General features: G+C 31.9%; 1 protein-coding gene across 9 annotated transcripts; it reads left to right on the forward strand.

The window, feature by feature from the left end:
* The first annotated feature begins 10,572 nt into the window (after positions 1-10,572).
* LOC105775786 (coatomer subunit beta'-2) lies at positions 10,573-21,127 on the forward strand. 9 transcript variants are annotated; one of them, XM_052622018.1, is made up of 26 exons: positions 10,573-10,731; positions 11,112-11,132; positions 11,253-11,314; positions 11,410-11,464; positions 12,892-12,928; positions 13,045-13,370; positions 13,476-13,607; positions 13,701-13,849; positions 14,461-14,529; positions 14,895-15,045; positions 15,170-15,235; positions 15,380-15,568; positions 15,939-16,079; positions 16,166-16,240; positions 16,360-16,536; positions 16,642-16,733; positions 16,841-16,957; positions 17,407-17,521; positions 17,676-17,747; positions 18,204-18,400; positions 18,483-18,576; positions 19,140-19,246; positions 19,521-19,650; positions 19,776-19,914; positions 20,521-20,587; positions 20,848-21,127. In XM_052622018.1, exons 1-25 carry the CDS (start codon positions 10,729-10,731, stop codon positions 20,538-20,540), a joined length of 2,736 nt encoding a protein of 911 aa, XP_052477978.1. In that variant the 5' UTR covers positions 10,573-10,728; the 3' UTR covers positions 20,541-20,587; positions 20,848-21,127. The 9 variants fall into 9 exon arrangements, 3 of the variants coding, with proteins under 3 accessions (XP_052477978.1, XP_012453749.1, XP_012453750.1); XM_012598295.2 differs by having other exon boundaries at positions 20,851-21,127; XM_012598296.2 differs by having other exon boundaries at positions 20,865-21,127.
* The last annotated feature ends 654 nt before the right edge of the window (positions 21,128-21,781 follow it).

Consider the following 21,781-nt stretch of genomic DNA (forward strand, 5'->3'; position numbering starts at 1 on the left):
ATTAAGATAATCCACAATGGCGCGGAGTACCATAGATAATTGTGGGTCAATTGACCTCAAAAAGAACTTTTTTTAAAGAATTATTTTATAAAACTACTAATTTCTTTTCGTTGTCTAAAACTTCTAAAAATAATTACTTTCCGAGAGTGAAAACTCTTAAAATAAGGCCATGATAAAGTATTAAAAATTTCAATTAATTGAAAATTAATATTTTCTTAATAAATTAAAATTTTAAGTATTAGCTTTTACTGCTAAATTTTATAAGTGTTGAATTTATATTAAAAATTATTTAATAAATTAATAAATATAAGTATGGAATATAATTATGTTGTTTGATAAAAGTAAATATTAATTTTAAAAGAATTTTTAATTTTAATCTTATTAATATAATATTTTATATTATTTTCAATAATTTTAAATAAAATATACATATTGTAATTTGAATATATCTTTTTTGAAAAAAGATAATTTATTTTAATTTTTAATAAAAATAAAATTAACTTAATATTTTCTACATAGTTTCCTACCTATTTATCAAACACATCCTTAATTTTTTTAAACATGTTTAATAACCCACAATTAAATTTACTAGATAGATTTTTCCCAAAAAAGTATAAAAATATAAGTATATAGAGACATTTTATCACTTAACAATGAATACATTTAATTGTTTTATTTATCAAATAATCTAATTATAATCCATATTCAATTTTAAGTAATAGACTAAGCCGATTTTATAACTTAAATTCAACACTTAATTTTCCATACTTATTTTTAATTTTTTAATACTTAATTTTCAATTTATCAAATATACCACCAATTTAAAAAACATGAGAATTAAATTATATTCTTGTTATGAATATCTTATTAAGTGGATGTCCATCATGATCAAGATAAAGTTTTGATATACTTTAAATTTTAATAGTTATTAGAATTAGATATCTACTTTTTTATACTTCTTATGCCTATAAATAGAGACTCCGATGAAGCATTGTAATCATCCTTTTTTATCAATAAAGTACATTCTCTATTGCTTTCATGTTTTCTTTGTTCTTTATTCTCTCTATCTCTCTTTATTTTATAACACGTTATCAGCACGATGATTCTTTATATTTTTTCAAAATCTTTTGAAGCGTCCCATAGATCAAATTCTCTTTCACATTAAACTTTCACCCTTACAACTTTACCTTCAGGATGTTGAAAGATTTAACCTCATAATGGATCATGGTGATGATAATGATGTTAAAGATCTTTAAGTATATTTTACTATATTTTATTTATTATATTATGTTTATTATAATTGGAGGCTAATCATGACAACATTAATTTGAAATCTCACGCATGTTTACGATGGTGATTATAAAATAAAGAATCTATTGGGGCATTTATAAGTTTGTCCTAGTAAATCTATTGCATTCCTTGAAGTGAACGCAAACATAAAGAAAATTAAAGATATAATCATGGATCACTAAAAGTGGGAACAAAGTAATAAATAAGAGAACAATGAGAGTTCTCAAGATAACTCTTTAAAGGGTAAGGATAACTTATGTCATCAATGTGATATGAAAGATTATTAGCCACATATGTGGAGTACGCTCAAATATTTTGTTTTTGTTAATATTTTTTGATAAATGATATGAAAATGTAGTAATGAATTCTATCATTACAAATAGAAACTATTTATCTTATTTGGTACTAAAACAAATAAATATTATTCCAATATTTGATAGTACCAAATTAGTTAAAAGCTCTAGAAGAGCTAATATATCAAAATCTAAAAAGCACAAAGTTTGTGATGGTTAATGCATTAGTTTTAAAATATATTCATAATGGATCTCATATTGAGATTGTGAATGAGGAAAATATTATATTTTATATGAATAAAAAGGAGATTGGATTATTAATTTATATTTATTTTATAATCTTTGTGATATTCCTTTGTCATCATCCCTATTAAAGGGTTGAAAGCAAAATATTTGACTGTGAAAGATCTACTTATGAGCAATAGAATATGATAAAGCTCGTTATGGTTGGATGCACCTAAAGTTGCAAGTTTTTAAAAATGGTGAGTATAACTTTACAGTATTCAGAATAAGTTCTCAATTACTGATGAGAACTTATAAAAGAGAAAACTTATGTACGAAAAGTCATTGGTTATATACCTGTTCTACACCTGAAAAAGAAGATCCACTTTTAAAGTTTGCTATTAATAGATTTTTGGACATTTGAAGATTTTGACATATTCTCTGAAGCGAATACTTCATATAATTATTTAGAAATTATATTTATTGACTTAGTGGCATTATAGACTTCACATTGATTTAGACATTTCCAATAGTAAATGTCACAATGGTACTTATCGAAACCATCTTTTTGAAAAATAAATTTTTTTTTAGGTTTTCGAAAAAATGAAAATTGGGAGTCGCCACCAATCTTTTATTAGGGTGTGATTGGATCACCTAAAAAAACGGCTTTGGTCTACGAGTTTTAGAAAAACGGATTCGGGAGTCAGTTACGTACGAGGAAGGATTAGCACCCTCTAACGCCCAAAATTGGTACCTAGTTAATTAATTAGTGTCTTAAGGTCGAGAATATGGAAAAATATAATCTTTAAAAAACTTAAAACGTTGCGTATTAAGACCATTTTCGGTTCAAAGAAGCAAAAACGCCACACCCAATACGTTAGGGCACAACATTCTAATTTCCTCCAAAATGAATTAGGTCAAAATACTTAAACAATAAAACTTTAAAAGAACATCCACTCATCCAAGATTTAAGAAACCACACCCAATACGTTAGGGCACGATCCCTTTAGAATCCCAAACTTGGAATATTTCCTTTACTTTAAAAGAACATCCACTTATCCAAGATTTAAGAAATCACACCCAATACGTTAGGGCACAATTCCTTTAGAATCTCAAACTCAGAATCGGAACATTTCCTTCATGATTTTTTTAAAAAAATTCCCATTTCGAGAAATCAATGCGTCACATCCAATACGTTAGGACACAACGTGTTGAGTTCCCAATAATGAGTTTATTTTGATTTAAAGAATATCCATTTTGAAAGAGTTTGATTTTTTTTAAAAATAAATCGAGTAAAACATGTAATGTTAAATTGAACGTATGCATAATTGTTGTAAAACAAGTACCATAATAAATACATCAATGGTGTAATAACATGAATAGTAAACAAATAAAATTAATATAAAGGCAAAAATAACTAATGACATATAAAATATCACATAAATATGCAAAATAAATAAAACAAGAATGTAATAAAAATAGCGAACGAAGAAAACAAACAAAATAAATAAAGAATAGAAAGTTTATAATATATACTGAAACTATGAGGAATAAGAGGCATATATATGAATTTACATGTAGAATTCTAGATTATAAAGTTTATATAAAATATACAATGTATTTAAAATATTTATATATATACATATAAAATATGTGTTTAAAAATAGGTATTTAGGCGTTTTAGAAATAAAATAAAAAATAGATATATGCGTGTTTATTGATATAAAAGAATACTTGTTTTGAAAAAACTAAATATATACAATTACGTAAAAATAAAAAAATAAATAATAATTGTCATAAAAATAAAATATATGTATATAAAAATATTCGTTAAAAATATGTACATAAAACAGCAAATATACATATATATTAAAAAATTATTAAAAATACTGATTTTAAGAAAAAATATGGAAAAAGGACTAAATTGGGTAGAAAGAAAAAAAATAGGGGTGAATCCGCAAATAAATAAAGTCTGGAGGACCAAATTGAACGCACGAATTATATGGAGGGGCTGGAAGGGCAATTTTCCCTTCTCCTCTAAAACGGTGTCGTTCAAGAAGGGTTAAATTGAAATTAAAATAAATTAAAGAGCGAATTAAAAAAATTAAAAAAACCTAATTATAAAGACATTTAAAGGCTGAGGGGCTAAAAGTGCAATTTGCCCCTCCGCATAAAAACACGCGGATCCTGGGTCCGGTTCGAGTCGACGCGCGGATCCTCCCCTCAAAACGGCGCCATTTTTAATTGGCTATTTAAGCCAAAATTAAGCCCAAATTTCATTTTAAAACCCCTTTAAAAAAAAACAAAGTTTTTTCGAAAAAAAACTCTCTCAGCCTTTTCGTCCTCCGACCATCGGTCGGTCATCGGACGGTCACCGGCCACCGTGCCGGCCGCCGTTCTCCGTCGCCATCACCGCCGTATGCGGTGACCGGAAAAAAAAATCCTCAGATCTGATTCCCTCGAGGCCTATAAGCGTCAATCCGGGCACAAAATCCTCCAAATATTCGTGGAAATGCCTCAAAAGCCCGAGAGACTTTTCGATTTCCGTCTTTCCTCAAAGACGGCTCCTCGGCTGTTCACGGCGATTAGGGCTTAAAACCCAGGTTCTTTCTTTCCTCTTCTATTATTTTTATATATAAACAACAAAAATAAATACATATAACAGAAAAAAATAAAATACAAGTAACAACCTTTAGTTTTGTTTGCTTCTCTGTTGTGTTGCAAAAAAATAAAGCCTTTTTATTGATTTTCGAAGTCGGATCCTGTTTGCAGTATTACAATGGCTTTATATAGCCGTATGAAAAAGAATAAAAGAAGAATCAATATCTATTTTCTTTTGATTTGATTTGCAAATCTCTGATTTCATTTTCCATATACTGTTTATTTTCTTTCCTTGTTTTGCAGGTGAAGGTCGGGGAGATTCGGCCTTGGCTCGGTTGCGGCGCCGTTGCTTCCTGGAAACCCTAGGGTTTCCTGGATCAGTTTTGGGCCACTATTCAATTTGGGCCTCAGTTTGTTTTTAATTGGGCCACCACTTTATTTTGGTTTGGGCATTGTAGCCCGTTTTGTATTTGGACACTATGGCTGTTTTTTTATTTACAAAAGGGACGGGTAAAATTTAGGTATTACAGTACTTATATGTGGATACAAATTAAAAAGAATGATAGTAAAATTATCAATTTGTTACAATTTAGTACAATTGAAACACATGTTAAAATAAACCAGAAGTTTACTGATACAAATGCATTTACTACTTGGCGTGACCAGTTAAACCATCCTGAATCATATATGATGCGAAAATTAATTGAGAATTCATATGTACATTTATTAAAGAACCAGAAGATTCTTTAATTTAAAGAATTCTCATTTGTTGCCTGTTCTCAATGGAAATTAATTCTTAGAAACTCATTAGCTAAAGTTGAGATTTAATGTCTTGCATTTCTAAAATGAATATGGGTCCATTCATCCATGATGTGGATGGTTTTGACATTATATGATTTTGGTAGATGCATCTACAAAATAATCACATGTGTTATCAACTCGCAACTTGTTGTTTGCAAGATTGCTTGTTTAAATGATTAATTTTAGATTATGCAATTAAAACAATTCATCTTGCTAATGTTGGTGAGTTTACATCCCAAGTTTTAAATTATTATTGCATGTCAATTGGGATAAATGTTGAACATCTTATAGCTCATGTTCACACACAAAATGATTTAGCTGAATTGTTTATCATATTCCTCTAACTAATAGCTAAATCATTACTTATGAGAACAAAACTTTCTATTTCAGCATGATATTGTATTGATTAACATGTTGTACGCATCAAGCCAATAAATTATAAATACTCCCCATTATAATTGATTTTTGGTCAAGATCTAAAAATTTCCCATCTTACAATTTTTGGATGTGCGGTATATGTTTCAACTACTCCACCACAACGCACAAAGATAGGTCACCATAAGAGATTGAGAATCTATATTTATATGAGTCTCCTTATAATATTTTTGAACTATTAATTTGATATTTGGTTATGGCATGAGTTGTCAGTTTTCCCAACATTAGGGGGAGAGAATAAAAAGTTTGATTAATAAAATACTTGAAATGAATTATCAATATCTAAGATCCTCGTACAAAGCAATGTGAACTAGAAGTTCAACAGATAATTCATTTTATAAATCAACTGCCAAATTCATTAAATCTCACATACCAGCTGAAAATGCTCCAATACAAATTGATGTCCTAATAGGGCAAAGTGTTAGTGCAAAAGAAAGTAATTCATGCCTGAAGCGTGGAAGACCGGTGGTTCCAAAGATAAAAACTCCTCGTAAAAAAAGGAGCAAACATTCAATATGGTCATATAGTGGAGGTGGGGGTTCCTGAAGAGACCCATGACATAACTAATTATAAAACTCAAGAAGAGATTCAGGTACCTAAAAGTGAAAATGGAAATGATGAAAATAAAGAGATCTCAATAAGTTATGTCAATACGAGAAAAAGATGGAACAAAAAAAATGTATTTGTCGACAACAGTTTTGCTTATAATGTTGCTACTGAAATAACAAAAGAAAATGAGGATCATGAGCCTAAATCTACTAAGGAATGCAAAAATAGAAAAGATTGGCCAAAATGGAAAAATGCAATTCAAACAGAATTGAATTCACTTTCTAAACGTGAAGTTTTTGGACTTGTAGTCCAAACACCTAAAGGTGTAAAGCCGATAGGATATAAATGGGTATTTGTGTGAAAACGAAATGAAATTGATGAAGTCATAAGATATAAAGCTCGCCTTGTAGCACAAGGATTTTCGCAAAGGCTCGACATTGATTATGAAGAGACATATTTTCCTTTGGTGGATGCAATCATGTTTAGATATCTTATTAGTCTGACAGTACGTGAAAAAACTTGATATGCATCTAATGGATGTTGTTACATCCTATTTATATGGTACACTTGATAGTGAAATTTATATGAAAATTCCCGAAGGATTTAAAATCCCAAAAAGAATATAAAGTTTCTTGAGAAAATTGCTCGATCAGATTAAAGAAAAGTTTATATGGATTAAAACAATCTAGACGTATGTGGTACAATTGTCTTAGTGAATACTTGTTAAAAGAAGGTTACAAAAACGATCCAATTTGTCCATGTGTCTTTATAAAAAGGTTTGGATCAGATTTTGTGATAATTGTTGTTTATGTTGATAATCTAAATATTATTGGAACTCCTGAAGAGCTTCAAAATACAATAAATTGTTTAAAGAAAGATTTTGAGATGAAAGATCTTGGAAAAAAAAGTTTTATCTTGGCTTACAAATCAAACATTTAAAAGATGAAATTCATGTACAGTATTCAACTTATGTGGAAAATATATTAAAGAAATTTTACATAAATAAAGCACACCCATTAAGTACTTCGATGGTTGTACGATCGTTAAATGTGAATAAAGATCAATTTCGTCCTTGTGAGAACAATGAAGAGTTTCTTGGTCCTGAAGTACCATATCTAAGTGTCATAGGGGCATTGATGTATCTTGCAAACAACACAAGACCTGATATAACTTTCATTGTAAAATTGTTAACAAGAGTTTGTTATTCTCCAACACATAGACATTGGAATGTAATTAAACATGTATTTATATATTTCAGATGGACCATTGATATGGGGTTATTTTATTCAAATGATTCAAAATCCTTATTAGTTGGCTATGTTGATGCTGGATACTTATCAGATCCACATAAAGGTCAATCTCAAATAGGATATTTATTTACATGTGGGGGTACTACCATATCATGGCGTTCAACAAAGCAAACATTAGTAGTCACTTCTTCAAATCATGTAAAATTAAATGAGGCAAGTCGAGAGTATGTTTGGCTAAGGTTATTGACCTAACATATTCAGAAGATATGTAATTTGCTTTTATAGGAAAAGATGACAACTATCTTATATGAAGATAATGCAGCATGTATAGCTCCATTGAAGGGTGGTTACATCAAATGTAATAGAACGAAACATATTTCGCCAAAATTATTTTTCACCTATGATCTTGAGAAAAGAGATGATATAAATGTTCAACAAATTCATTCTAGTGATAATTTAGCATATCTTTTTACTAAGGCATTACCAACTTCAACATTTGAAAGACTATTGCACAAAATTGAAATGCATCAACTCAAAGATGTAATGTAATGTTGCCATTAGGGGAGTCTAAAATAAGTTGTACTCTTTAACCAAAATTTTATTCTATTGAGTTTTCCTAGTAAAGGTTTTTAATGAGGCAACTTGTAATAGAAGATTGTGTACTCTTTTTCCTTCATTAGTTTTTATCCCATAGGGTTTTTTCTAATAAGGTTTTAACGAGGCACACTATCTATCAATGGACATCTAAGGTGGAGTGTTATGAATATTTTATTAAGTGGATGTCCATCATGATCAAGATAAAGTTTTGATATACTTTAAATTCTAATAGTTATTAGAATTAGATCTCTACTTCTTTTATACTTCTTATGCCTATAAATAGAGACTCTGATGAAGCATTGTAATCATCCCTTTTGATCAATAAAGTCTATTCTCTATTGCTTTCATATTTTCTTTATTCTTTATTCTCACCATCTCTCTTTATTTTATAACAATTTTAACTCGGAAGATAACCCGTAGTTGAGAAATGAAAGCATAAAGGAAGTCAAAAGGTATAATGAAAGTCAAATATCTAATTAGTAACTTGACATATGAAAATTAAAGTGATACGAAATAAATTAAAACTTTAGAAAATTTTGATTCATAAGATTAGAGTGATTCCAATTATTGGAAGTATATTAAAAGAATTTAAGAATTGATTGAAGCAATGGTTAGATTTTATGTCTAGTATTTATAAGACACAAGTTAAAATTATCTCATCCCCTCTCTTTAATATTGTAATAATAAAACAATTCAAGCTTGTTTAAAAATATTTATCCAAAACCTAGATCAAGGTTTAAAGAAAAAACATAAATATATGACAAAATTATTATAAACTCATAAATGATAAAAGTATTTAAAGCAAAAATAAATTTATCACTAGCAAAATTTGGTATGCATGACAAAGAAAAAACATATTAATGATGCAGAGGTGTTTATGAGTCCGGCTGGGTTTAACAAAAATTTAAGACTTGTTTGTTAGGCTTAAGTCCGACCTGACCCCAAAAATGAACCTAAAATTTTGCCCAACCCGAATAAAAATGTTAAAATTCAGACTTGACCCACCCATATTAATTTTTTATATACATTTTAAAATATATATAATACATCAATAATACTAAAAACATTAAAATAAATGTTTCTCAATAAATTGAAAATAAATTTAAAAAATATGTATACTTAAATAACACTAAGGTATGTGCAATTTAACAAGCAAATGCCTCTAAGATAATAATAAAATTAACAATAAAACAAGAATTATACAATATCTAAATAATAATAATAAAATAGTAACAACATAATTGTGAAATTGTAGCAAAATAGTGAAAAAAAAAAAGAAAATAGATATTCGGGCCGGGCCAAAAAAGCCTTACTTGAGGCTCGGTCTATTTTCTAAATGAGTCTTATTTTTTAGTCCAAGTCTATTTTTCAGGTTTATATTTTACCCAAATTCTCCTACTTTTCTGGCGGACCTTGAGGTCGGGCCAAATAACCCGACTATATACAAATCTATTAATGAGTCCTCAAAATTGAAAGGTTTAAAATAAGTATTCGATAAGTCATGACTATGTGTCAATTATCAAATTAAGGAATTGAAGCACTTAGAGTAAATTACTTTTTGCAATTTTAGCCTTTAGACAGGCAATGATTCGATACTATGAATGAGAGATCATTCCCATGTTGTTTTTGCAGAGTCTCAATGCAATTTTCTGGGTTATTTTTATCATAAATTTAAATTTTAAATTTTTTTGTGCTAAAAATAAGATTTGAAACATATTAAAAATATCATTTATATTTTATAAATTTATTATGTGAAAATTTCACCCAAGTGTTATAATCTAGCCTTGTTTGTTACATATGGTAATCTTCACGGCATCTGCTTCCCCGAAATAACGCGACTGGCTCCTCCGTTTTTAAATATTTTTATTTTTAGTCAAAACTATTAGTGAACAACGTGTAAGCTTAATCTTGACCGTTAATTCCAGCACGCCCCAAGTAATCAACGGACAAGACCGCAAGGAATGATACTGCATAGAGGGAGAGTGGGAGACTGAAAAGTCTCTGGCAACGGAAGATCTGTAAGTGCATCATCATTTTACTTAATGGCAAAGCCTCCCCATACTATATATTCATAAACAGTTGTTGGCTTTTCAAATTTATTACAAGAACTTATTTCAGCTTTCAAACATATTTCTCTTTTGCCGCAAAAACCAACTTCAACAAAATGGTGACACTTTAGTTTTCGTCTACTATTAATTGCTGGAAATTTCCTGTTTTAGGTCTTCAAGTTTTCTATTATCTTTGTTTAAACAAAAGCCTTTTAAGAATTCTTAACAAGATTCAACTAAAATGCACGCACAGCATTATCCAAATGAGATGCCTTATCTTCAGCAGTGAGCTTCAAGTTTGTTGCAGGCAATGAGCAATGCAAAATTTGATTCTTTCAGTTTTAGCCACGTCCTTTCTAATGACATTTCATTTAATGAGTATAGGAATACCATTTGGTGCCTCTTTTTTTTGTTTAAAGGAAAAAAGAAAAAGCGGGGAGTGGCACTTCCGTAAATAATCTATCCCTTTTAACTCCAAAGCGTCTCGTCCCTTTTCTAATTCATATTTTTACGCTAAAACGCACGAAACAGGGGCGAGCTCTCTGTCTCTATTATTTTTACATTGCACCAATCAAAGAACACCTCTTTCTCTGTTAAAAGCACGATCTCGATCCAGGCTTCTTCTTTAATTAGTCTTCGAAAATGGTTAGTTAATTTCTTGATCTGTTTCGTTCCGCATTGGATCTCATTCAATTCCCCCTTTGCTTGCTTTCCCAGTTCCAATCTTCTCTTTAATTTATGGAAACAGAAATGGGAAGGTTTTTCAATTATGTTTTGCCCCAGTTATACCGCCTTTCTACGTCGCCCTTTGTTGTTCTCATTTCAGTACTATTCAGCCAAGCTGGAGTGTTAGGGATTTGAATATAGTTGAGATCTGCCGAGTGAATTTGTTTTTTTTTCCTTATTTGACTCGTTCATTATGAATGTTGCAATTCCAGTTTTGATTTCTTTCCTACTTCGTCCAATGAGTTTGATTTAAGACCTTTGTTCAGTTTACTAATTGCGTGTTTTTTTCTTTTCTACAGCCTCTCAGACTCGAAATTAAGGTATGTGTAATCAATTTCATTTCACTTCAGTTTTATGTGCGGGATAGATCTTCTTATTGTTTTTGTGTGAATGTTTTGCAAATGTGTAAGTAATGTTCTTAATTGTGATGTTTGGATCAGAGGAAACTTGCTCAAAAATCAGAGAGAGTAAAATCCGTAGATCTCCATCCAACAGAACCATGGTAATTGCTACTCTTTATTCGGTTTCCCATTTATTTGAATTTTGGCCTTTTCAAGCTTGAAGAATAAATGTGATCTATTATAAATCTTTTTGCAGGATTCTAGCAAGTTTGTATTCTGGAACTGTGTGCATCTGGAACTACCAGTCACAGGTATGAGAGTTTTATTGATTGCCAAAACTGGAAGGTTTGACGTGTTACATGTTAGTGCATTGCCAGAATCTGAAAAAATGGTTGAATAAATGGATATACATGATGATTTCAGTTAGTATATAAAATAAATAACTATCCTGTTTGCTTCTCTTTAATGCTTGTCGTAACTATATTTTGAAGTAATGATGGAAAGAAGCTATTTCGAAAAGTTCATAATAGGGCTTTATCTTTTGTTACTCTGAAACATTTTTTCCACCATCTGTCACAGTGCGCTTACATGGGTGTTGTGGGATGCTATGCAAGAAATTATGATTGGAGTATTTAGATGGTTATTTTTCTATAGAAAACATTCACAGAACTCAATTAGTTTAAGTAAGCCTTAATACATACTGGTTTTGTCCTTTCTGATTACTCCAACGCTTTTTTCTTTTTGAAAGATTTAGAAGGTACTTAATTCTTATTTACAAAATAATAATAGTAATAATAATATTCTTAGTTATCACACCAACAAATGTGTTATAAAAACATACCTCTCTCTTTACTTAGCTTGAGAATTTCTTTTATGTTAAAGCAACTTTAGGCCTGCTGTGTGACACTCGGATTGACTCTGTCTTCATTATGAATAATTCCATTTTTTATTCCATCACTTCTTTTATGGTTATTTGTTTTCTTCATTTTATTCTGACTCATCTTGTGGATATATTGCTAGTATCCTGTTGTTATGACTTTTGACTTGGTACTGGTATTATCTTACAATTATGGAGCATCTTTTGGCACTTCTCCAATCACTTCACTCACTCTAGTCTTATGAGTAGAGTCCCCTTTGACTCCTGCTTAGGAGTAATTGAACTTTGAGACTCATTGATGAAATAGGTCCCTTTTACAAACTTCTTAACTGTTATTTGACTCCTTTTTCCTTTTTTCAATTTCTAATTATAATTGAATTTCACTCCATACATTGGAGCTTAACCTAAAATCATTGGACTGTATAGTGCTCTTCTAGTTATGTTTATGATTAAACTATCATCCTTAGTCTCATCTATGGGTGCTATATTGTATGTAGGGCTACTGGCATAAAACTCTGTTTAAATCCATGGAAAATGGGAACATGGATCTTTTTAGCTCTCTACGTACATGGCTTATCCTTTATCTGTGGAACATATTTTTGTATCTTTTTCTTTTTGTTTCTTCAATGAACAATAATTTTTTTTGCACGTTGATATAATTACTTCATAATATAAGTCTAGAAATTATTATTATTTTCATGGAATTTATTTGGTTTAAGGTTTTGATTTCTTAACATATTATTGAATCAGTATTAGGCTTTTTTTTTTTTTTTTAAACTTCCCAGTCATTATATGTAGAATTTGAATTGTTTGGAATTTTACCTATCTTTTAGAGTTAACTTATCTGTCCTTGGTGTACAGACCATGGCTAAGTCATTTGAAGTCACTGAGTTGCCAGGTATGTATTCATTTCTTTTCAGTGATTCATCTGTGTCTACTGATGCTATTTTTCCGTCTGTTTTCATCATGATGAAGTTATTACCATTCTCTGAAGTTGACATTTCCCATCTGCAGTTAGGTCAGCCAAGTTCGTTGCACGCAAACAATGGGTTGTTGCTGGAGCTGATGACATGTTTATTCGAGTATACAATTACAACACAATGGATAAGGTCAAAATATTTGAGGCACATACCGATTACATTAGATGTGTCGCTGTCCATCCTACTCTTCCTTATGTGTTGTCTTCATCTGATGATATGCTCATTAAGCTTTGGGATTGGGATAAGGGTTGGGTGTGTACTCAGATATTTGAGGGACATTCCCATTATGTCATGCAAGTGACCTTTAATCCCAAGGACACTAATACTTTTGCTAGTGCATCTCTTGACCGTACTATAAAGGTACAAAGGACACCTTTCTGTTTGTATTTTTTTTTCCATTTTATTTCTTACTTCATTTGATATAACCTTTGCTAAATCAGTCTTGGCTCTCTTTGAAATTTCTAGATTTGGAACCTTGGCTCCCCCGACCCAAATTTTACTCTGGATGCCCATCAGAAAGGTGTAAATTGTGTTGATTACTTTACAGGAGGTGATAAGCCCTATCTGATCACTGGTTCTGATGACCACACTGCTAAGGTATACACTTTACAGCTGCTATTTATATTCTGTTATCTTTTGATCATAAATAAATCTTGAGGAACTATTCTCAGATACATTACATGGCTGCAGGTATGGGACTACCAGACAAAGAGTTGTGTTCAGACATTGGAAGGCCACACGCACAATGTTTCTGCTGTTTGTTTCCATCCTGACCTTCCCATTATTATCACTGGTTCTGAGGATGGGACAGTTCGTATCTGGCATGCTACCACTTATAGGTAGGAATATTTCTGCTTTGGCATGCCCGCCCCTTCTGATTTCCAGTGCCCATATTTTTTGTAGGGAGACTAACATTATCCAGTTCTGTTTCTGCATCACAATTCAAGATTCCACCTCTGTTTTCAATTTCATGTCTCATTCTTGCATTGGTTAAAGCATGACTATGCTTTTTTATCATAGAAAAATGTTGGGATGAGCATCTTGAGTAAACATGTCCAAGGGCCAAGCCCTGGGGAATGAAATTGTATTTTGGGCTTGAAAATATATTGGATTCAGTTATTAAAATATATAAATATCAATATAAAATATTTTCAATATTTTATTATTATATTTAACAGAAATTTGGGTTTTGGAACCATACCAGAACAAGCATGGCTAAGCAAAATATGAAATTCTGGGCCACGTGGCCTCTGGACCAGTCTAATCCTAAGATAGATGTAGAAATCCATGGTCTGGAGCCACTTTGGTGCTTCACCATTAATATTTTTAACTTGCATGATACATTAGTGTTTGCCTAAGATATGTTGATCTTAATAGTCTTTGACGTACACGATGGTATCCTTATGTTGTTCAACTTATTGACCTTTTTAAACAATTCATTTGTTTTCAGGCTAGAAAATACATTGAATTATGGTCTTGAGAGAGTTTGGGCAATTGGATATATGAAAGGTTCACGGAGGTAATTTCTTTTGGTTAAATCATGCAACAGTTCTATATTTATTTCATTTTTCAGGTTTTAACTTTTTTTCTAGGTTATTTATACTTAAATACTAGGACGAATATTTTGGCCATTAAATGCTAGAACAGCTTGTCGCTTAGTTTAGAGTATGTCTATTTGCTGAAACAATGTGATAAATAAGCTAAAAACTTTCTTCAAAAGAATGTGAGAAATCAATTATAACCATCATTGTTTTAGGTTGCTTGACCTGACTTCTTTAGTTGGATGTTTCTTTCTGCATGCAAATTGATGATATTGGGTTTCTGAACTGAGATCTTGATTAGTTTTCATGTCAGGATAAAACTCTTGCTGTTTTCTTCTTACAGGATTGTGATTGGGTATGACGAAGGAACTATTATGGTGAAAATTGGCCGTGAAGTACCTGTAGCAAGTATGGACAACAGTGGGAAAATCATATGGGCTAAGCAAAATGAAATTCAAACTGTGAATATTAAGAGTGTAGGAGCAGATTTTGAGGTAGTGTATTTGTCATAAAAATATTTCTTTCTGCACTCATGGTGTGACCTTTAATATTGCATTTTTCACCTTAAGATGATGGTGTAAATTTTTATTTTCTTTCATTTTTTTCTCTGGTTCTTAGGGTACTGATGGAGAAAGATTGCCCTTAGCTGTTAAGGAATTGGGGACCTGTGATCTGTACCCTCAAGTGAGTTGATGCTTTCTAGCATCATTTAATGAATTTGTGCATAATTTTAAGGGCCACTACTAAAATATTTTGATTAATTTTTTTGTGAGCTGTATTTGTGTATGTCTACGCGTAATCTTTTACCCTTTATCTTGTTTTTCTCAGAGCTTAAAGCATAACCCAAATGGGAGGTTTGTTGTTGTATGTGGAGATGGTGAGTACATTATATATACAGCTTTGGCTTGGAGAAATAGGTCATTTGGTTCTGCGTTAGAATGTGTTTGGTCAGCTGATGGTGAGTATGCTGTTAGAGAAAGCACATCAAAGATTAAGATTTTCAGCAAAAGTTTCCAGGTTTGTACTAATTTTTCATGTAGATGGTTTCTTACCTTAGAAAGTATTTTTTTTCATATAAAAAAGTTAGTGTGCTTGCAGACTTTGTTTTCTGTTGTTGAAAGATATATGATATACGCAACAGATCTATTGCTGCCGGAGAGCTGGGCTTAATTGGATGAATAAAATTTTGGTTGGGGAAAGGGATTTCATTTTTCAAGGAAATTTAAACTTTGAACAAATTGACTTGCTATTGTAGGAGTGTATATAATTATATGATTAATATCTTATGTATATAATGTTGTTCTATTTGTTAAGGAGTTTTATCTAATGCTATATTCAAGTTCCATATTTACAATGTAGTGGTATTGACAAAGATTTAAACTTCCAGGAAAAGAGGAGTGTCCGGCCAACCTTCTCTGCTGAGCGTATTTTTGGGGGCACTCTACTGGCAATGTGCTCCAATGATTTTATTTGTTTTTACGATTGGGCTGAATGCAGGTTGATTCGTCGAATTGATGTTACTGTGAAAGTAAGCTAAAATAGCTCTACATGCTCCATTTGCTTCTTAGCCACCATGCATCCTAAATGTGTTTTTTTTTTTACTGAACATGTCAGAATCTCTACTGGGCTGATAGTGGTGACTTGGTGGCAATCGCTAGTGAGACATCTTTTTATATCCTGAAGTACAATGTAAGTCTCCTTCATGTAATCTGCTTATTAGATCAGCAAAACCAGCGGATGCTTCCTTTGTTGAATGAACAATTTCTTACAGTTATGTGGTAATGAATTTTGATAATTTCATGATGCAGCGAGATGTAGTTCAATCTTACTTAGATAGTGGAAGACCGGTTGATGAAGAAGGAGTTGAGGATGCATTTGAACTACTTCATGAAACCAATGAACGTGTCAGGACCGGCATTTGGGTTGGGGACTGTTTCATTTACAACAACTCTTCTTGGAGGCTTAATTACTGTGTCGGTGGAGAGGTATTTGTTATATGTTTATCCTTGGGTTGAAATTGTTCCATACATTTAGATGCATTGGGTTTTGTAGGTTTTGATGGTTTCACTTTGATGATTTAATGATTTTAGGTAACGACAATGTTTCATTTGGATCGTCCAATGTACTTGTTGGGATATCTTGCTAGCCAAAGTCGGGTATATCTGATAGACAAAGAGTTCAAGTAAGTTGGCTAGTGATTGCTAATTTTTATATAAAATTGCATGTTTGTTTTGCTTTGAAAAGGCATTTTTAATGTCTATCTTCACTCATATGTGTCATATTGTACAGTGTTATGGGATACACGTTACTTCTCAGCCTGATTGAGTACAAGACTCTTGTGATGCGTGGAGACTTGGAAAGGGCCAATGAAATTTTACCTTCTATTCCCAAAGAGCACCATAATAGGTATGCATACACCTCAATATATTTTCCTTCCATTTTCAAAGAATATAGATGGTTATGTTTCCAGTATTCTTCAACTGTTCCAAATTGCGCTGCAGGGGTAGAATTTACTTTTTCTCCCTTCCCATTCTTTTCACTTATTCCTATGTGTCATTTTTCTGGGTTCTTGATTAGCCATCTCATGCTGAATATTTTTGCCCCTTGTGGGTGAAAATTTGTCTTCATCTTTGGTAATATCTCTATCATATTTGAATGTGTTGAGAAACTCCAAATTCCAACTCTAATCTGTAGCCATAAGTAACTTAATCTAAAGCTAGTCCCTTTACCCTTTGGGCATTCCTTTTCCCTGAACGCTATTTATTTTTAAAATTGTTATATTCAATTTCCCCTTATTTAAGTTGTGATTTTTGAAATGCTTTTTGGATTTAATCTGTGGTTTGGTTGATTGATAGTGTGGCTCATTTCCTGGAATCACGAGGCATGGTAGAGGATGCACTAGAAGTAGCTACAGACCCTGATTACAGATTTGAGCTTGCCATACAGCTTGGTAAACTAGAGATTGCTAAGGTAAGAGTTATTTAATTGGTTTGGGGATGGAAGTACTTCTTAAATCTTTTCTTTGCTTGAATATTTTGAGTTATATATTTGATTTTATGTTGAGCTTTAATTGTATCTTTAAGAAATTTCTATCGTCACTGGAGATTCATGCTCAATTGTGCAGGAAATTGCCGCAGAAGTTCAGAGTGAGTCTAAATGGAAACAGTTGGGAAAATTGGCTTTGTCCACTGGAAAGGTGTTGTGTGTTCTCTAATTTGCCAACTTTTTTCCTGTGCCATTTCACTCTGTTATGATTGTCTTTCTCCTATCACCCTTATTTAGTAGCTTTTGATTCTCTACTAGTGTCATGACGTGGTTGCAAATCACAATTTGAAAATGTTCAATGTGTTTGCTCTTGAATGAATATCTCTTAAGGATGTAGAAAGGTACAGCTTCCCTTTTAATTATTATTTCTCAGTTGATGTGAGCTATGACTTGGTATTTAATTGATAAATGAATTATAAGATAGCCTTAGGTTTGCTTTGCATCTTCTTCAATGCCAGATGTACATTACAATTTTCTGATGTAGATTTTGAATTGTATAACATGCTGTTTGTCTTAATTTAGCCCAATGGACATAAAAATGTCATATATGTTGTTAGTTTTCCTTCATTTCCTTTAGTTACGTTAAACTTCTCCATTGTCATTGCAGCTAGCAATGGCTGAGGAATGCATGAAGCATGCAATGGACCTGAGTGGCTTATTGCTGCTTTATTCCTCTTTGGGCGATGCCGAAGGAATATCAAGACTGGCATCCCTTTCCAAAGAGCAGGGGAAGAACAATGTTGCTTTCCTTTGTTTATTCATGTTGGGTAAATTGGAGGATTGCCTTCAGCTTTTAGTGGAAAGGTAATTATTTATCATGTACCTGAAGAAAATAGACTGCCATATGTCTCGGTAGTCATGATATATTGAAGTATTCCTTTTGCAGCAATCGGATACCAGAGGCTGCTCTTATGGCTCGATCTTATCTTCCAAGCAAGGTTTCAGAGATAGTGACAATTTGGAGAAAAGACCTCTACAAGGTTAGTTCCCATTGTATTTCTGGTGTTCCTTATCCTGCTTTCTTCTTCTCGAGTTGGGTTAGTTTTATCTTAAACTTTTGTTAGATTCAGTTCTGCTTGATTGATTTTCTGAATAGTTTACTAGATTTGAAAATATCACGTTTATATAATCAATGATATAAAAGCTATATACTTCTTACTCTCTAAGCTTGTTGTTCATGAGTTATGCATGTGTCTCAACTTGTCAACATATCTACTTTCCCCCTCTTTTTTATCCCAGATATAAACTAGTGTAGTTTGATATCTTTCTCTTTTGTTCAAGTTGATGGTTAATGTTATTATATAACACGGCATTTTTCTGGAAAAGATTGGCTTGATAAGTCATTGTTGGTGCAGCATTTTAGTATCTTCCTGCTTCTACTTAAGTGTCATGATATTTAATTTCTTTGTACTCTTGCAACATGAATCAGTTGGACTTGCATGTTTCTATAATTATACTTAAAAGTCAAAACTGACTATATTATTAAATTTATTAATGCTATAAATTGCAAAATGATTTGAAGTTTTTTTTACATTGTTTGCAGGTTAATCCCAAAGCTGCTGAATCTTTGGCTGATCCTGGAGAGTATCCTAACTTGTTTGAGGATTGGGAGCTTTCTCTTTCTGTTGAGTCTAAACTGGCAGAAACAAGGTATCGAACAGGAATCCTTTCTGTCAGTTAGTGTTAGTTGTTATTGGTTACTATTTCGCTAGTTAATTTTGTCAAACAGTATACCTCACTGCTATTTATTGTTATCACTTTTATATGATCTCTTTGGACAAATCATCTTCAGATTCCAGTGGTTTGGCCTTCTTGGTTGATCTATGATTTTCTTCTACCTCTTGCTTTGGTTGCAAAGCCTTGTTGGTGCATCCTATTTTTTTGTCTTAGATGGATATGCTATCAATTTTTTATTGTTTTGTAGGGATGTTTATCCTCCTGCATCGGGCTATTTGAACCATGCTGATAGATCACAGATGACACTTGTGGAAGCTTTCAGAAACATGCAAGTAGAGGATGAGGAGCCACTTGAAAATGGTGATCTTTACCATGAGGTATATAATCAATATGTACATGTTTCTATTTTAAGTCGGCAGCATATTAAATGTAGGAACTGCCCTGAGTGGTTCAGGACTCCAGTCTGATTTTACTGTTTTTATCTTTTATTTGTGGACTTCAGTCTGCAGAACCAAATGGATGTAATCAGATTTCAGAGCAGAATGGAGAAGAGGGTAGCCAAGAGGAGGCTGTTGTTGTGGATGCTGATTCTAATGATGGTGCAGTACTTGTCAATGGTAACGAGCCTGAAGAAGAGTGGGGTACGAATAATGAAGGATCCCGGTCAGCCTAAAAGCTATTGGTTGGGGCAGTGTGAAAATCGAAATTTTGTCTCTGGTGATTAATTGATTCTAAAACGTCATTCTAACCCCTTTACCTTTTGGGCTTCTCTAACTTTGTTTCTATGATTTCTTCTATCACACCACTAATTGTAACACTTTGTACCGCCAGCTGAACATTAAACAGTATTCCTGACTTGTTTTAGTCTGTTTTGCTATTTGGAGTTGGGCACATGTTTTTTGATGGTTGCTAAATGCACCTTATACTTTTGCAAAATTATGATATTACTAACTGCACCTTTCTTTTCCATATTAACAGATTTGTTTCCGAAACTTAGGCAAAGATCAAATTAATTTGACGCCTCTTGATATTGACTAATATGATGTACATTTATTGGCCTCCAATCCCTCTTATACTCTGTAGCAGTTTAGTGCATTCTAACATCAAATTAATAATAGTATCCTGTATACCATAGAACATTAATATGAATCTTTGATTTTATTATTATATACGTTGTTTTTGGCAGTTCTTTTGCTATATCGTGCCTTGATTCTAACATTTTTATCATTCTCTTGTGCTGTTGGCAGTGCTAACACCAGATCACTAGGTCCCATGAAGACATTCATTTCGAGCTCTACTCAGCATTTATTTAAGGTGAGAAACCGATATTCTTATTATATCTTGAAGGAGAAAGCCTTTGTAGGTTTTCTGGTTAGAATGGCCCTTTAAAAGAGTGCATGCACCTTCGGTTATTTGATCCTTCCCAAATAAATCTAAATAGAGTGCTTCAATAGGATAAAAAATTGTATTTTCAGATTTCAAGTTTTGCTAGAATAGAGATACAAAATAATAATTTACTCAAAAAGTGCAGTTAGCATTATCATCGTCATTGTTTTAACTGTGTATATAACCAGCAGATTTTGATCTAAAGGTCTGATCATCTTGCATACCTGGTGGTTTGGAGCCACTGAGAACATTGATTTTGGGCATGGGGAAGGCATATACAAGTATTTGGTTAGCTTTGGAACTATGATTTTAGTTGCTTGTTTTAATCTTTAGCATATATATAATATTCTTTTGAGGCATTGTCCTAAAAAAATTTGTCCGATGTGCCATTGTGAATGTAGAAAGAATTCGAGAATTAGTGATGATAATTACCCAATTGCAGCCCATTTTTATGTTGTTTAAAGTTTAGATACTATTACTACTTTTACTACTACTACTAGTATTTTATTTCCCTGTGGAGGCATGAATGATTCAACTGTTTGGGTAGTAGGGATTTATTTTTTTCTTTTAATTTTTGGTTCTCCATACGAAAGTTGTACTGTTAAAAACATCTACATAAAAGGCGTAATATTTAATTGTTCTTACAATTTCTCCTCAACAATCAACTGTTTTTATAGGAAGTGGAACCCAAAATGCAGAACAATGTTTTGCCACTTTTTGACTGGAAATTTGATCGTAAAAATTAAATATGATTTGCTGAATGAGGAGTGTCATTTTTAACTTGGAACTGGGCGGTTCCGTAACCAAGTTCTTAACAAATTACCTGTTTTCAAGCCACATAATTTAAAAATTAAATTAATATGCCCAACTCAGTTCTTTTCACTTGTTTATTTTGGATGCCAGAATTTTGGAGTTGCTTCTTTTTTTTCGTAGTTCAACTATTCGTCAACTTTAATATTAAATTTTAAAATTTTATATTTTGAATAAAATATCTAAAAACATCGTTTTGGTAACTTAATTTTGAAAAGAAGTTACTAGGTTGTTAAAATTGATGTTACTTTTTACATTGTCTGTACCAATTGAAAATTATTTTTATTCTCTTTTATGGTTCAATTTTTTTTC

This window comes from Gossypium raimondii, chromosome 10, assembly GCF_025698545.1.
Source record: "Gossypium raimondii isolate GPD5lz chromosome 10, ASM2569854v1, whole genome shotgun sequence".
NCBI lineage: Eukaryota > Viridiplantae > Streptophyta > Magnoliopsida > Malvales > Malvaceae > Gossypium > Gossypium raimondii.

What these genes read in the sequence shown, in the direction of transcription:
- LOC105775786 (XM_052622018.1), top strand. An exon ending in TGGCATGCTACCACTTATAG is followed by an intron (nt 13,850 to 14,460) that starts GTAGGAATATTT and finishes ATTTGTTTTCAG; the next exon opens with GCTAGAAAATACATTGAATT. An exon ending in GAATTGATGTTACTGTGAAA is followed by an intron (nt 16,080 to 16,165) that starts GTAAGCTAAAAT and finishes TGAACATGTCAG; the next exon opens with AATCTCTACTGGGCTGATAG.